Source organism: Lissotriton helveticus, chromosome 7 (genome assembly GCF_964261635.1).
Source record: "Lissotriton helveticus chromosome 7, aLisHel1.1, whole genome shotgun sequence".
Classification (NCBI taxonomy): domain Eukaryota; kingdom Metazoa; phylum Chordata; class Amphibia; order Caudata; family Salamandridae; genus Lissotriton; species Lissotriton helveticus.
This window is the reverse complement of record NC_136068.1, coordinates 1352277278-1352294919: the sequence shown is the minus strand read 5'-3', so window position 1 is coordinate 1352294919 and position 17642 is coordinate 1352277278. Positions and strand designations below refer to the sequence as shown.

At 45.3% G+C, this 17642-nt stretch overlaps 1 protein-coding gene across 4 annotated transcripts in view; it reads right to left on the bottom strand.

The window, feature by feature from the left end:
• The window catches only part of NARF (nuclear prelamin A recognition factor), a 403053-nt gene that overhangs the window by 174262 nt on the left and 211149 nt on the right, over nt 1–17642 (bottom strand). For all 4 annotated transcript variants that reach the window (XM_078654654.1, XM_078654655.1, XM_078654657.1 and 1 more), the window contains one exon: nt 11187–11330. In XM_078654654.1, coding sequence (XP_078510780.1) covers nt 11187–11330 — 144 coding nt within the window. The remainder of the gene's footprint in view (nt 1–11186; nt 11331–17642) is intronic.

Below are 17642 nucleotides of genomic sequence, written 5' to 3'. Positions count from 1 at the left end.
GGGCCTACCAGTTCAGTGAAGACCAGTAAGTTATACTTTTTGAGTAAATAAACACTCTGATTTTGTGAATAGCCAAAAAAGTTGCAAACTCACTCAAATGGGTAATTGACTCAAAAATGTGAATCAGGTTCATATGTCTGTGTGATTTTCTCATTGTTTCTCTTTGCAATGACGAGGGGTATTTTCTTCCAACTGCCTTTCTTTCAAAGTCTCTTTTCTAGAAGAGCCCAGACCACTTTCACCTGCTTCAGTATTAACTTTCGAGTATATTTCGGTGTTTTACACACTCTGTTACTCCCTTCCCTTACACAACTAGATGTAAAATGTGTTTTTGCTGCTCTCTTCACATATGTGTGCTAATTGCTCCATATCAGGATGTGCAGAAACAAATATGAGGTAGGTCTTTATGCAGTTATATGGTAGAAAACAACTTCATCTATTCAATAGTTGGGTTTACCTTTCTGGGTTCTTGGGTTTACATTTAAAGACATCACATTTATGAAGCAGCACTAGCTAAACATCCTGTGCAATTCACAATCAAATAATCTAATGCTACAAACAGAAAAAGTAAATGAATTAGAAATACATAAACCTACTCGAGTGAATACCATAGAGTGCCAAAAGGGAACTATTATGATTCCCAGTATTCTTTACAGTATTCTCTAGAATGAACGCAATTGAATATAGCGAGGACATATGTCATGTGCATTACAAAACAAAATGTAAACTGTATCAACACAAGCATTACAGGTTTCAGTAGATTTAAATTAAATCTATAATAGATGTAAAAAGAGGGGCGATATGATACAAATCGAATAGTGGGAAGTTACCATCAATAACAAGTGGAATACCATATATTGGATGCAAAATATCCTAGTAGGAACAATAAGCAAACAGTAGTGAGGAGAAGGAATGTTAAACATGCTAAATATACACAATGAGGTAGTGAATAATAATAGGAGCATCTATGTGTAAGGAATTAGATTTAGTTAAGTCCAATATTAGATAAATTACTACTCATCATAGTCCACTGCTCACCTTTTGAAAGGTTGCTTATGACTTTTACTCTGCTTTGTTTTTTGTCTCTTCACCTAACTCAGGATGGACCTTTTGGGACTGAATGGACAGAGTTACGTTTTGACTGATACAAAGTAGTTTGTCTGACTTTCTGTGATCAATTCAGGAGTGGCACTACCTTTTTTCTCCATCAGTTGGGATTTGGAAACTGTCAACATAAGGATGCCAAAGATACAAGAATCCAACAAAGAGAACCGGAGTTATGCATTTTACATATTTAAGATTAAAAAGTGCCAAGAAAAATAAAGCGCCCAATGTAAGTCAATGTGTGCGGTAGATAGGGACCAAGTTGCAATGCCAAGCCGACTGCAACGACGTACGGGTCAGAAAAAACAATTAGATTGGTTCCGGTGAAAGTCTGAAAATCAAAAAGCCCAAAAATATTTAAAGTCCATTTCAGTAAGGGACTTTGGGCCTGATTTAGATCTTGCCTGACAGGTTACTCCGTCACAACGGTGACAGCTATCAGGTTCGCCGAAATATACTTTCCATTATATCCCATGGGGTTTATATTTCAGCAGACGGGATATCCGTCACCGTTGTGAAGGAGTAACCCTTCTGCAAAGACCTAAATCAGACCCTTTGTCACTTTTCTGAAGGAAAAAAACCTGACATTTCTCCCAAGTCCCAACGCAGAAAGAAAGGAATTCGTCACTTTTTCAGACAAAAGTCCTACCTGAGAGGGTTATTTGCTGAAAACTGCAGCTCCAGCTGTGGGACTGAAGGCCAGATACCATAAGGTGGTTGGTACCACTGGAGTTCTGGTGATTTCTCACTGAAAAATCTTTAAGTCCCAAAGCAGAATAGGGCTTAATTGTGTTTTCAGAGGTGTAAGACCTTTGAGCGGGACAAAGGTGAAATTCTGGAGTGCTGGAAGAAAAGTTTTCAAACTTTTTCTGATGGCCAGACAACCACATTAGTACACTTCTATGGACCCCAGGGAAGGCACTTAGAGACTCTCAAGGTATCAGGCTGAGGCCAATGGAAGGGTAACGTCTAGGGTCCAGTTGCTACTGTTCAGCTGGGCACTTCAGGAAAAAGGCCTCTTGCAACACGTTGTGTTCATTTAGCCACACAAAATGGAGGACAAGAGAGACACACAGAATGGAGTGACAACTGACCTTGGAGTCCACGTCTTTGTTCTAGGTACAAGTGGGAGCAGGTCGAGCATTTCAGATCTCCTCACAGGTTTCAAACAACAGGTGCAGTCCTTCCGTTCACCAATAGGTCCAGCGAGTGTTCTGAAAATGGTGCCTTGGGGTGCCACATTTATGCCTGACACAAATTAGAAGGTAGGGGCGACTCCTGACTCTTCCCTAACGGATGGGGTAAACGTTCTCTGAGACAACCCTACACATATTTGCATCAGTCCATGGTTGTCCTACCAAAAAACAATCCAACAGGGCACCTTAGTCCCACAATTCAAAATTGGGAAACCCTTCTTCTCTTGTGCAGATCCTGTGTGCCCACCCAGAGGTGTGGCCACAGTAACCAACAGTCTCTTCCTCAGCGGTTACTCAAAACAGGTTCTTCAGGTAGCTTTCTTGCCACAGAGTTTGGTGCCAGCTTCACTGTGGGGCCAAAAGCTGGACCTTTCAGTGTGTGACACGACGGCTGATTGTGACAGAGCAGGCCGCTATGAAGTTAATTAAATTTTTGGGCCCACCCCAGCTGGTCTTCCTGCAAGGGGACGAAAACATCTCCCCACGCCCAGGTCACCATCCTTCCTATTGAAAGTTTTTATGCCTTATTAAGGTCAAGCACTTGATTGACAGCTGCTGGAGAGCTACTATAAATTAGCCGCCAGGAACTCCAGGTAGGGAAAGGGTAAAACCTACATGTTACATTTCCTAAATAGGTTTTAAAAATCCAACTTCATCATTGAATTGGCCTTTTATTACATTTTTACAAAGAGTGGTTAAATTATTATTTTAGCTGGTGCAGGATTAATATTCTAACATAAATTTGAATTAAACGAATTCATTTGTTCTTTTTCTTTTGATCTGATCTTTGTTGTTGAAACCTGGGCGGATGAAGCGTCTGGTCCAGACATGGCTGTTGCCATTCCGCAAGGTTATGGAATTGCCAGGAGGGATAGAACTGGAAAAAGGGGAGGTGGCTTAGCGATTATTTATAAACAACAATTTAGAGCCTCCTTCAATGATTCTTTTGATGATTTGGAGGCAGAGATCCTTGCCTTTAAAATCAGTATCTGTTCCATCTACTCTTTCAGCGGACTATTAATCTATAGGCCTCCTGGACCGCGTTCTAAATTCTTAAATACCCTGGGACATCTTCTTGAAGCCAAGGTCCTGACTCAAGATTTTACCATCCTAGGGGATTTAAATTATCACTTAGATAATTTGGAAGATAAAGACTCTCTTGCCTTGCTGGATCTGATGTCAGGGGCTAGCATGATACAAAAATTACAAGGGTCTACCCATTTAGCCGGTCACCTATTAGACGCAGTCTTTACCGACTCTTCGCGGCTTGAATTTCGGGAGCTTCTGAGACTTCACTGGTCCGACCATCAGGCTGTATCTTTCACCCTCTTACAATTTACTGAATCTAGGGGACACAAGAGCAGGTCTGCCCCCGGCTGTTACGCCTGGCACCAATTGGACAAGGAGCTGTTTCTTTCACACTTAACTTCTACCCTACCTTTAGGGGCTGATGATGCTGAATCTGCATCATTGCAATTTCATGACTGGTTAAAAAAGGAGGTACATACAGCAGTCCCCCTAAAAAAGTGCAAAAATTGCAGACTCGTACCTACTGAACCTTGGTTCTCGGAAGAAATAAGAACCTCTAGAAGACATTGTCGTGCAGCGGAGAGGCGCTGGCGTAAATCTTATAAAGACTGCAACAAAGAATCTTATAAAAAATGTGTGATTGAATATAAAGTTTTAATTAAACATGCTAAAGTAGATTATTTTACAGAAAGGATAACCCAGACAAAGAATAATTCAAAGGAACTCTTTGCCACGGTGCTTAAGTTAAGTAATGCCCCAACTATCGAAGATAACTCAATTGACCAGCAGTTCTGTACTGAACTGGCTCTAGCATTTCGTAAGAAAGTATCTGATATCTTCGATACCTTTTCTAGTCAAGGCCCTTCAAATCTACAAAAATCTGATACAGTTTTAACTGTTTTAATGCCCCTTCCCTCTCGGGGCCTCAATCATAATGAAACTGACCCTATTTTTAATGAGTTTCCTACACAATCAACTGAGCAAACTTATAATCTGCTAGCAACGATAAAATCTGTCTCTCCCCTGGATCCCTGTCCTCCCAGGGTGTTTGGCATAGTTGCAGAATTGATATCGAATATGCTACTTACCAGTATGCATCTGTTCTTGGCATGTAGGGCTGCTGACATTCATATCTATAGCATAGATCGCCGTCTAGTGTTGGGTCCGGATGATTGCACATTGTTGTCCTGGAAGAGTCTTCGAAGTATCACGAGATAGGTGGCTCCTCCCCTGGACTACAGTGCGCATGGGCATCGACTCCATCCCCAGATTGTTTTTAGCCATTGTGGCGAAGATGGAGTGTAACAGCGTGAGTGATGACCATGCTAAGAGTAAGTGTAAGTGCTGCAGCCGCTACAGGCGCCGGGGAGGAGGGCAGGCGATATGAATGTCAGCAGCCCTACATGCCAAGAACAGATGCATACTGGTAAGTAGCATATTCGGTTCGAGGCATGTGGGCTGCTGAATTCATATCTATAGCATAGAATATATAGCAGTCCCTCCATTAGCGGCGGCCAACTGTGCCAGCTGCAGCAGTTTGAAAAAGTGTTTTTAGAACAGCCTGCCCTACAGCTGCTTGGAGTGCACATCTACACAGTAGTGTTTTGTAAATGTGTGTGGGGTAGACCATGTGGCTGCTCTACAAATGTCTTCTAAAGGGATATTTCCAAGGAAAGCCATGGAGGCCCCCCAACTTGCGGGTGGAGTGGGCTCTTGGGGGATTGTTAAAGTGCGCTTAGCTTTTTGATAGCAAATCTGAATACACTTAACAATCCATCTGGCTATACCTGCTTTGGAAATGGGGTTGCCTTTGTGTTGTGCGGAAAAGGCAACAAAGAGTTGTCTTGTCTTCCTAAAATCTTTGGTCCTATCAATGTAATACATGAAAGCTCTTTCGACGTCAAGAGTGTGGAGCATTCTTTCTGCCACTGTCTCAGGATTTTGGAAGAACACAGGCAGTTCAACAGTCTGATTGATATGGAACTGTGAAACCACCTTTGGAAGAAATTTAGGGTTAGTGCGCAGCACCACCCGGTTGGAGTGAATTTGTATGAATGGCTCTTGTACAGTTAGTGCCTGGAGTTCACTAACACGTCGCAGTGACGCAATGGCTATGAGGAAAGCCACTTTCCATGTTAAGAACTGAATCTCGCAGGAATGTAGAGGCTCAAAAGGTGGACCCATTAGTCGTGTGAGGACCACATTAAGATTCCATTCAGGAGCTGGTGGGGTCCTGGGAGGAATGACTCTTGACGCCGCAACATCACACTGGTGTTAATGGCCCTGGCCGCGGTGTCAGCTGCGTCTAGTGCACATTTAACAGAAGCATTTGAGATGAGTTTCCCTTCTTGTATGAGCATCTCTGCTGCCTCTTTATATTCATCTGGCAAGTGTTGTAACAGGGTCTCAAGTGTATCGTAATGTGCCCGGTCATATCTGGGCAAGAGTGCCTGAGTGTTTGAAATGCGCCAGATATTGGCTGCTTGAGCGGCCACCCTTTTCCCTGATGCTTCTAGCACTTTAGATTCCTTGTCAGGGGAGGAGCATCACCAGTAGTTTGTGAGTTTGCCCTCTTCCGGGCATTGGAAACTACTAAAGAGTCCAACGGCAACTGGCCCTTGATGTAGGTAGGGTCCCCAGGCGCCGGCTTGTACTTTTTTTTCAATTCTGGGGTTTATAACCCTGGCTCTGGTGGGTTCTTTAAAAATGTCTGCAGCATGTTTTAAGACACCCTTCAGCATAGGCAGAGTCTTTACGGTCTTCTCAGAGGTGGAAAAGGTGTCAAACAAAAAATCCACCTCAATAGGGTCAGCATGGAGCTGGACGTCATGATTTATGGCTGCCCTCTCAATAAGCGCATTAAATGCCGCTGAGTCCTCAGTAGGTGACGTTTTGACATTATACAATTGAGTGTCTGGAGCAGTTTGTGGATCCCCTGGGTCTGCAGCATCTGCCCATGTGTCATGTTGATCTTCAGGATCAGTGTCAGCAGGGTAGTTGTACTCATCATAGTCACCTTCCCCAGCCTCCACATCTGAGTAAGTGGGCGAGATTGGAGCAGTTTCCTGTCCACGTGGAGCTATTAGTTCAACAAGAACGGGTGAATCCGTGGAATCCTTCTTTTTCTTTAAAGGAATTATGTAGGACTCCATAGGCTGTGCTGGTGTGATCTTTCGTTTATAAATCGAAAGTTTCCAGGTGTCGGCGTCGATGAACTGTTCCGACTGCTCCTCTAGCAGGGGTTGTCGATGCTTTGTGCCCACAACCGCAGGGGCAGGCTTTGGCCCCGTGGGCACCTTTATGAACGCCTCGACAACCTTCTTCGGCGCGAACGCCTTCGGCGCCACTTTCGGCGGCAGCGTAAACTGAATAGGCGCTGTTGACTTTTGCGGTTTGGTGGCAGGCTTCTGCGTGGAAGTATCCTTCGGATCGACAGCAGAAGCTTTGTCCTTAATACGTTTCAACGATTCCGACACCTGCTTCGTGAAGTAGGCGGACGGCTGCGTCGACTCGACAGGTGCCTTTGAGCCACCACCAGGTGCGGACTCGAGGGTTGTAGTACTCCTGGCCTTGACCGGCCGACGCGCAGGATCGACAAGTTTTGTAGCTCCGAGTCCTTTGTTTGTGTCGACGGCCCTCGGCGCCGAAGTCTTCGGGTCGACGACCTTGACAGGTGCTTTCGGTGTCCCAGTCTTCGGCTCGACGCCCTTGAGCGACTTCACTGGTTCGACACCCTTTTTTGGCTTTGTCTGCACCGACAGGTCTGAAGACGTGGAGCCGACCAAGGCGACACGCGCTTTCGGTTTCGACGGCGCCTCTGGCACTTTCGGTTTTGTAGACACCGAAGCTTTATCTTTCGGTTTCGATTTCACCAATGATGGCTCTCTAGAAGTGTCCGTAGCCGGGCCCGGAGGCGAGACTGTGGAACTAGGTACAAGATCTTGGGTAAGGCCATGTGGCGATCCCTCGACCTGAGCCGTAGATATTGTTTGAACGGGGCATAGCTTCTCGCTTGAGCTATCTTCCGTGGCCCCATAGGCCGCATCGTCGTCTCCTACCTCGTCGACGATTTCCTCTGCATCGAGCATTTCGACGTCTGCGTCGTAGTTGGAGTCGATCTCTGCCGCTGGATTGGAAATCGGCTGTTGATCTCCCTGCTCGTCTGCCTCTTCTCCCTCGGTATCGAAAATGTTCACCGGGTCAGGTGCCGTCTGCTGGGCCTCCTGGCGCGCTACGCGCCGAAGTCGAATCGTCTTCTTGAAGCGGAAACGAGAACAAGCCATACAGTTGGCTTCATCGTGATCCGGCGACAGGCACTTGTTGCACACCGGGTGGACGACGATGTGGGGATACTTCGAGTTGCACACGGGGCATCTCTTGAACGGTCTCCGTTCCATGATGTTTCGTCGCATAAGGTCTGTAGCGCCGACTGGGCCTCGATCACTGAAGAGCCACGCGACTCCTCTGGATGTCCGACTCGGGAACTGAGCTGGAACAGAACTGGGCACCGATCGGAAGACAATACCGACGATATAGGAAAGGCCTTTGGGCCAAAAAGAAAAGTTTCTATTGATTCCGAACTTGAGTGATCAAATATGCATCCGAACCCAATGGCAGAAAAAAACAATCTGGGGATGGAGTCGATGTCCATGCGCACTGTAGTCCAGGCGAGGAGCCACCTATCTCGTGATACTTCGAAGACTCTTCCAGGACAACAATGTGCAATCAACCGGTCCCAACACTAGGCGGCGATCTATGCTATAGATATGAATTAGGCAGCCCACATGCCTCGAACCACAGCAACTTACTCCAGTTTTGAATTTGGCTGTGGAACATGGCGTGTTTCCTTCAGCCTGGAAACAGACCTCGATCCTACCACTTTTAAAAAAAATCTAATCTGGATAAAGCTGAGACAGGCAATTATCGTCCTATTGCTCGCCTCCCCCTCCCGGCTAAGGTTTTGGAAAAACACTTGAACTGTCACCTCTCCCTCCATCTCGAGAAAAATCGCAAACTAGATCCCTCTCAATTTGGATTTCGAACATCTCACAGTACTGAGCTGGCTCTCATTACTGCCATTGAGGATGTTAGGAAGGCGGTCGACTCAGGAGGTACTGCTTTATTGATCCTCCTTGATTTGTCAGCCGCCTTCGACACAGTGGATCATGATCTTCTTTTCCATCATCTTCAAGTAGCAGGTGTTGGAGGGACTGCTCTTGCTTTGCTGATTTCCTTTTTGTCCCATAGGCGTCAGTATGTTGAAGTGGGAGGGTTTAAGTCTAAAGAGTTTAGACTTCCTTGTGGGGTTCCTCAGGGCTCTTCCTTAAGCCCTACTCTTTTTAATGTTTATGTAGCCCCCCTTGCTAATTTAATAAGAAGCTATGGTTTTATTTAGTTTCCTACGCGGACGATACACAGATCATTGTGTCTGTCTTTAGTAACATCTCTGAGTCAGCTTCTAATTTTCAAAAATGTATGAGTGATGTCAGCAGTTGGATGGATACCAACTGTTTAAAGCTCAACTCTAATAAGACTGAGGTACTAATTTTCGGAAAGGATGCCTCAATATGGTCTGCTGATTGGTGGCCCGCTGAGCTGGGCCCCACTCCATCTCCAGTAGTAAAGGCTAAAAACCTTGGTATCATTATTGATTCCTCCCTTGGTTTTTCTCAACACATAAACATGTTGACATCCTCTACTTATTATACACTTCATATTCTTCGGAAAGTGTTTCCTTTTATTCCAGTTGATAAACAAAGAACAGTGATGGCAGCGCTGGTCATGTCCAAGTTGGATTACTGTAACGGGCTGTTGGTGGGCGCCTGCAAATCTGTTACTGTCAAGTTACAGTTTCTCCAAAATGCAGCGGCCTGCCTTCTGTTCTGTCTTCCCAGTTTCTCTTCTGCAAATGCTTTAAATGAATTACATTGGTTGCCTATTATAAAGCGAATCCGCTTTAAAGCCCTGTGCATCGCCTTCAAGGCTTTACATGGTATTGGCCTGAAGTCTTTGCAGGATCTTTTTCAATGGTATCTACCCTCTAGGACGCTTCGTACCTCATCGGCCAATAATGTTAAGATTCCCGATTACCGCCCACAGAGATGGGGAGGGAAAAGCTTTCATCTCATTACGGCCAGGTGGTGGAATGCACTTCCTATTCATCTGAAATCAGCCCAAGATCTTCTGCCTTTTAGAAAAGATCTGAAAACTTGGCTCTTTTCCATCTAATCTTCTGTGCTCGTTTTTACGTGGCTGTTGTGATTTGTTTCCGACAGGTTAGCGCCTAGACGCCTTCGGGTCGTAGTGCGCTATACAAATAAATAAATAAATAAATAAATACTCACAGGAAAGCCAAAGTCTTCCTCGGCGAAAACAGCTTAGAAATTTCTACATATCCCACTTTTAAACACCATGCACCCTGCCTTGAGGACTACCACTGGGCCCATTAATATTTAAAAGGAAAGTTTTTCCAATGTCAAAAGGGTTTTTTTGTTAGGTCAGGCCACAGATTAAATCTGCAGCAGTCAGATTACAATGGCAGGCCTGAAGGCATGTTTTCATCATCACACTAGAGGATGACACAAAATGTGCTGCAGTCCACTGGCGACGTTTAACTTTCAATACCCAGGGTGTAGTTTCTATAGAATATACTACGGCCTAGTCAGAGATTTAAATAAGTCAACCAGTGATTAGTCATTTTTTAGAGGTTTTTTGGTCCCAGCGCATACACTAAACAGCAGAGCCACAGTTTTCAAACCCTTAAAAATTCAGCAATAAACTTAAGCAAAAATAGGGGGTGGCCACTGAAATATGGGGCATTTTGTCACAAAAATGTGTTTGAAGAAAGTCATGGCAAACACAAGGAGATGAGGGACGGAGCGCTGAAACTTTTCAGACACTCACCCAGAGTCACATATCTGGGTTGAATCTATCATCGTTCTGTCGCTCACTTCACCACCTCAGTTCAAACCCAGCTATCTGCAAATCAGCCTTGACTCTGTGCGTCATGGGAACAGTCGAGCCCGAACTGCCAAGCCAGGTCTTCCCTGAACCGGAAAGAAGCACCTTGGGACCCCCCTCATCAGCCAGGCTAGCTTGAATCCAGTGGCAAAGTGAGCTAGGGACCAACATCTGGACATGCCCTGCCCACTTAGGGTGAATAAAGCAAACACAAGGAGATGATGGACGGAGCACTGAAACTTTTCAGACACTCATACCCAGTCACAGATCTGGGTTGAATCCATAATTGTTCACCTAAGCACCTCAGGCCTAATTTGCACAGAAAAAAAACACACTCAAATGCAGAAGTGATTTTGTTTTAGAAAAAAACCACAACTAATGAGTGACTTTCATCAAAAGGATCATCAAATAGAGGAAAGGCTCAATCCACACCTTTTTGGAGCTTCAACCAGTGCACTGAAATTACCAGTGTGGCACTTTCTTCTACTTTCTATCTCTTAGATTCTCCAAGGAAGCATCTGTGTGACAGTTGGAACCTGCACCACTTAGACAGACGTAGTATAAATGTTACAGACACCTTCGTCTAGTAGTCCATACAAAGGCCTAACGTTTTTGAAAATGGCACTGCTAAAATGAGCCAAAAGAAGATAAAAATCATGACAATACTCCAGAAATTATGTCTAGGGTGTGCAAATGAAGGGAAAGAGTGAGTGTGTGCATGTGTCGGTCTCAGGATTACTTAAAAAGTGAGTGAAATTATCCACTGCAAATTTGAATACACACAAAAAATGATATAATGGAAAACAAAGAACTCATCACAGGTACACAACGCCACTCCCATAGCACAGGAATACAATACTGACAAAGGTTCCAATTCCAATAAACAGAAGAACACACCTTATTGAGGTTGAGAATCCGAAACAGTTCCTTCTGGTTCTGCTGGGCTATCTTGGTGCTCTCCTGCCAGGTTACACAGCTGTCGCAGGCCAGGCAGTCACTAAGGAAAATTTTGGCGCTAGCCAACTTGTGAAATTCGTCCAACTGAAAAAGGAGACAGTTCAAGAAGTGCAATCACTCTGCCCTCTAGATGGGGAACTCAATGTACATTAACATTTAGCGAAATTAAAAAATAATAAAAACATTCTTCTGTAAACAAATTACAACTGCATCTTTTACACCTCTTCCCTTTACTCCATTTTCGAGAACACCTACAAGTTCAAGTATCCATCTTAATCTCAAACCCAACACAAATACCCTCATATTGGTTAAGCTCTTACTCTAACAATCAGGCAGGATGAGTAGACTCTTACTCGCTCGACTGAAAGCACCTTGGAATTTTGCCAGGGTTTTCAGACGCTACAAAAAAGCTCTTATACAATACAATACAGCTACAGGACATTGAGTACCAGCAAATGTACACATCGTGGAAGGGTTTCTTTAGCCAATAACTGCTGGCCATCTGAAAGCTTCCTCAGACCTCAAGATGGATGAAAGTAGGTCCAGAAAGCCTAATGATTAGAATGAGACGCACAATAGGAAGTTAGCAGGAGAGAAGAGGGCTGTAGCTGTAAACTAGTCTTTTATGCACTTCAATCCAGCCATTCGAGTGAAGGCAAAAGGATACACCTAAATGGGCAATAGCCTTAAGTGACAGATAAATACTCCATTGGACTGAGGCATGTCATTATTGAAAAATCTGAAGTCAATTGCAGCAAAGGGTTGGCTGAGGAAAGTCAATGGCTTGAAAGGGGCAGACCCAAAGCACACTCAAAATACAATGTAGACAGCAGATCACGCGACGGTTTCACTGTCAAATTCCCAATCTAAAACATGGGAAGCCTAATAAAGTAAAAACAGGCCAGAAAATGCTCAATCAAAGCCACAATAACACAAGGAAATGAAACATCTACTAAGTATAAAGCACTAAAACTTGGTGTTGTTAGCACTCTGACAATTCGCATTTCAGCTTTTCTATTTCCATCATTTTGTTTTATTCTAAGACTATTTTCAGACTCTACTATCTCTTTCATAGAAAGTGTGAAGCCTTAAAGACATGCATATAAATATTTGCATCATGCCTGCCTATTATCTAAGATGACATTTTTTTTGTTTCATAATGCTGGTCACCTATACGTAATTTGATAATCGAAATAACACATTTGTCTCAATGATTGCTTAGTCATGTTATTACTTTAGTGGCTACAAGTCCACCATTTGTTTTCATAAAATACCATAAAATCGGTGATTAGATATTATAAACACTCAGGTGTTAAACCATATTGAGAGAGGGACCACACACTAGCACTATCACGCAAGAGATCATGCTGGTTTACGTCAATTAGTCTAAGTCAGAGAAGACATTGGGGACTGAAGCGAAAATCAGCCTGTAGCATTGTCTTTCACAGCCCCGAACACGCTGTGATTCAGAATAGATCTATTTCAGAAACTCAAGCACTGGTTTGCTATTTGTTAGAAAATGGATCTCTGATTGGCTACGGCTTGCACCAAAGCCAGGCAGAGACCACCACTCTAGTCACCACTAGTCAGGGCAAGGGAGTTACACGCCAAGGATAACCCGTGCTCACCCCCTGGTAGCTTAGCACGTGCAGTCAGGCTTATCCCGGAGGCCATGTGTAAAGCATTTGCGCACGCACACAGCTACAACATCCAAGGAACACCACAAAGGAGGTCCACATATCAAAAATAGCCTTTGTATTCTCATAACACATTAGAATAGTACTCACATAAAATACATAGTGCCACCTGGCACCAGGTCATATCTACAGGGGATTATATACACCTGACAGGGCCCACTGGACCACTGTCAGAACCATCACAGAGTGAACTTAGTAAAAATAAAACATATCACAAACGTACAACCAGTAATCACTGGTAACCACTGTACTCAGCATCAGCCTGTAACATAAACCACATTATGCACAGTATCACATTAGGCGCGAATTACATTCTGCGCCAAACTTATAAACATATTATGCAGTAACCTCATAAGTCTAAACGCATTAGACAATAACCTCACACATAGACACATTATGCGCATAATCTCATCCCTAAACACATTTAGAGGCATAAATCATAGTAAAGCATCACATTTCCTAATATAAGGTAAATCAGGGATACCCTGTCCACCTGGGCTTCTCAAAAGGGGCTCAAAGGGGCTCCAACGCTCTGTGTCCAGAATGTCAGGGCTGCTGCCTAGCAGCTGAATCCAAAGTGCGCCACTGCGCAAACCTAAATGTAGCAGCTGCCCACTACTTGCTGGGCAGCTGTGAATCTCAACGTGGGCCTGGCACCTCTGTGCCACTTCTGTCCTCCTCAGGGACTCCTAAATCAATTATGACAAACGGTGCAGCTGTTCGCGCGGGTGCAGCGCAGCTGTGACTCAATAGTAGGCCCTGGAACAACCGTGCCCTCTGGGGCCTCACTGGGGATCTCAAAATAACACGCCCCCATTGTTGCAGTTGCCCACTGTCACGCGGGGCAACTGTAAAGGAATCTTTCCAACGCAGGAAAAAGCACGGACCTCGTTGGAGAGGCCCACTGCCATGCGGGGCCATTCAGCTCACCCCCAAGCACCGACCTTGTGCCTCGAAAGGCACCATCACACTAAGGCCAAGCCCCTACTCACCGGGGCTTAGGATCAGGACCTTCACTCTTGCACCGGGCTCCTCTCTGTGGCACACGGGGCATAGGGCCGCACTCCGTTCCTCTCCCCCCCGCCAGGGAAGCGGAATCCAGCCCTCTTCACTCTAGTGACTCTCTCTGACTTCATGAGGGCCCCCTCCTGGGACCCGGGACTTCGCTCTGGAGCCGCAAGGCTCTGGACCGTTCTCCCTTCCGCCTGCACTTCACCCGGGCCCCCTCCTCGGACCCGGGACTTCTCTTTGGTGCTCCGGGAGGCGGGGTAGGCTCCCGTTCTCCCTCTCTGCACACCGGGGCTCCCATCTGCCCACGGGAGCCCAGCACCGGCACGGGCACAAATTCCAGTCCTGCCGCTCGCCCCGCCCAGAGGCAGGCGAACTTTGCTTGGCTTCCGGGTCGGCGGCCATAATTCACTCAGGAAGCAGCGGTGAAACGCTGGCTTCTGCTTTGTAAATAAAGATATAAGCAGGGTGGCCACCCGCAAACCTCCAAAAGAATGTGGGGTGGGCACCCGCCCCTTAAATAAATAAGCGGGGTGGGCACCTGCAAAGCTCCAAAAGAATGCGGGGTGGGCACCCACCATTTCCAGCATCGCTGGGGGAATCCCTACACTGGGGAATTCCCTCTCTCTCTCTCTCTGCAGCGCAGCGCTGCCAGGCCCACGCGCTCTTCTTGGGAAAGAAAAAGGTCTTCCAGGTCCTTAAGGTGTCAGGGGCTTGGCGGGGCCCAGAGAGGCCAGCACACAGGGCCCTCCAGCAGGGAGGCAAGCTCTTGTGGCGGTTCCTCCTGGGCCCCAGCAGCAGAAAGCCTCCGAGTACAGGGACAAGAAGTAAATTATTTCATGGGGTCACAGCCCTTATATTTATATCAGCATTTCCCTTTGTGTCACAGCACCGGGCTTGGGGATACCAGTCAGGACTGGTTTAGGGGGGATTTGGAGCACTTTGTTTTGCCCAGCTCCTCTCCCCTTTGTCAGGTGGGGGCTGAGTGATCAGACACCACAGGGGGCCGAGGCAGCATTTTACAGCCTGGGCACAGTCCTATTCAGAGTCAGGGGATTTCTCCTCCCACTACTCTTAGCCCAGGTGTCCCATTCAGCCTAGCTGACTCACCCTGCCCCTCCTGGAGCCACCCACACCACTCAGCTCCTGTCAATCACAAGCCAGACATGCAATTCACATCGGGCAGGCAGACACATAGCACACAAAAATGCCAACTTCTAAAAGTAGAATTTCTCCACCAGTCACCATAAATCTGCGCACACCATTGTGCAGCATTTATTCTCACGAGTTCATACATACTAAACTCGACCCTGCACTCCTCTCATACCAAGAATTACCATGGACACACATATCCCCCATGCATTCCCATGGGAGGGCAGGCCAATCTCACCACACACACTCAGAGAGAGCACGCACTTTACATTGGGCCATAGTGTTAAATTGCCCAGAGGCCTAAAGCCACTACCACCATGTCATAGCTTAAGGCAAAAAAAGTTCAGGAGTGAACCTGCCAAAAAGGGCCGCGTCCAACACTATTATTTTATTTATTTACTTGAGGAGCTTTATATAGTGCGAACATGACCCATTCGGGTATCAGAGCCCTGTACAAAACCGTGCACAAGTTACACAAACAGGCAGAAATGTAAGAATGGTTATCAGAGCACTGAACACAATATTATACAAGTAACACAGGGAGAAATGCAATAAGCAAAACAGCACTATAGATACAATAGAACACTTGGTGTACTAGAGTACGAATCCGGAGGTGCCCATATGATAGTTAACATCCTAAGTAACATGGTACTGAGTTACGAGTAATCGGTCGTTACTAAAAAAAGGAGCCTGTTCAACAGAAGAGATTTAACTTTATTGAATGCAGTTATATGTCGACTGCATACTTGTGGTACAGAATGCTTGATTGCTTCAGAATTTCAGTGAGAGGTTCCTTGAAAAAGTTGAATACCCAGGGTGAAAGCATGGATCCTTGTGAAACTCCTATGGAAACCGGAGCAGTGTCAGAGAGGGCTTGATTAACTTTGATTCTGTGAACTCTGTTGTGAAGGAAAGAGGCAGACCAGTTTAAGACAGGACAAGACAGCCCCATCCTTCTTTCCAGCAAGTCAAGGACATTGTCATGTTTAACTGTATCGAACGCAGAGAAGAGATCAAGAAGTATAAGCAGGCATGATTTGTTCTGATCAAGCAGTCACAGGGCATCATCTACACAGTGTAGGTGAGAGCTATTTCACTACTGTCACCAGTTCTGAACCCAGACTGGTACTGGTCAAGGAGCTGAAACTGCTGAATGTGATGGCAGAGTTGCAGCTATAAGCATTTCTCAAGTAACTTTGCCAGTCGGGATGATGGTAATTCGATGGAACTGGTTGAGGTCTGACTGGTCCGCATTGGGTTTATTTGGGATAGGGGTCACTTGGCCTATTTTTAGGCATACCAAAAGCATGCCTTGAGAGAGAGAGAATCATTAATGATCTTAGTCCAAAGCGGGAGTGTGGAGGATCTGAGTTTTTTTATGAGCTTGGCAGACATAAGATCATTGAAGTGGTTGAAGGGTTTAATTGATGTTATTGTTTTAAGTATATCAACTTCATTAGGGAGTTTGAAGGCATTACATATGCCACTGTCTTTTTCAGTGTTATCCGCAAGAAGGGGTCTCATCCGATGCTGCACTGAGGGGGCCTGGGCTGTAATTGGTCTGGAAGACGCTGGAAAGCGAGTAGCTGTTCTGATTCAAATTACCTAGTCTTTTCAGTGAAATAGACAGTAAATAATGATCTCCTCACTCATGGTTAATGTTTGAGGCTTGTTTGCTGCTTGATGATTCCAAATAGTTTTTTGGGTCTGTTTTTGACATTGTCAAGTTGCGGCCTGAAGTAATCTGCTTTTGAACTACCAATGTGTTTATTATAGGAGCTCCTGGTCAACCTTAACTGCTTGAATTGAGCTAGGGAGGGAGAGCTTCTCCAAGATCTCTCAGCAAGCCTTAAGTTGCGTCTTTCTTTGTTACGGTGCTGTTGAACCAGGATTTGGAATGTCTACTGAGTATTCTTTTTAGCTACTTCGGAGCAGTGGTAGCTAGTATGGCTGCCATGAGTTTCACGTAATGTTCGGTGAGATCATTTACATTCGGCATGCTGGTGGGAGGGGGTAGGATGATGTTGCTTACAGAAGTAAAGTCTGTTAGATTGATATTTCTCAAGTCTCTGGTCTATTGTGTGGGCTTGGGAGGTTGTACCTGTCTAATCAGCACCTTTACCAAGATGAGGAAGGAGGTTTGGCAGCGACCTTAACAATACCAAGGAGTTATGGAATCCAACTGAACCACGTTGTGCTTGGCTATGATTAGATCAAGAGTAGAACCTTTATTGTGTATTGGGGCATTACATGACTGGGTAAGGTTGATGTCTGAAAGGAAGGCTTTGAAGGTGCTCGGTATGGGGTCTTTAGGGCCGTTCCAGCGAATATTAAAAAATCTCCAAGGAAGATCTGGTTGGTGTTTTGGCCAGCATTAAAGGACATAGTCTCCATCATTTGTTCGATGAAAGATAGGTAATTTCCTGGGGGGGTGGTAGATAATTTAGAGTTTGCACAGAGACTTGTCATTGTTCCATATTTCGAAACATAGGTATTCAAATGAAGGGAGTGGGGCAGTTTGTGCAAATTTCACAGGGAA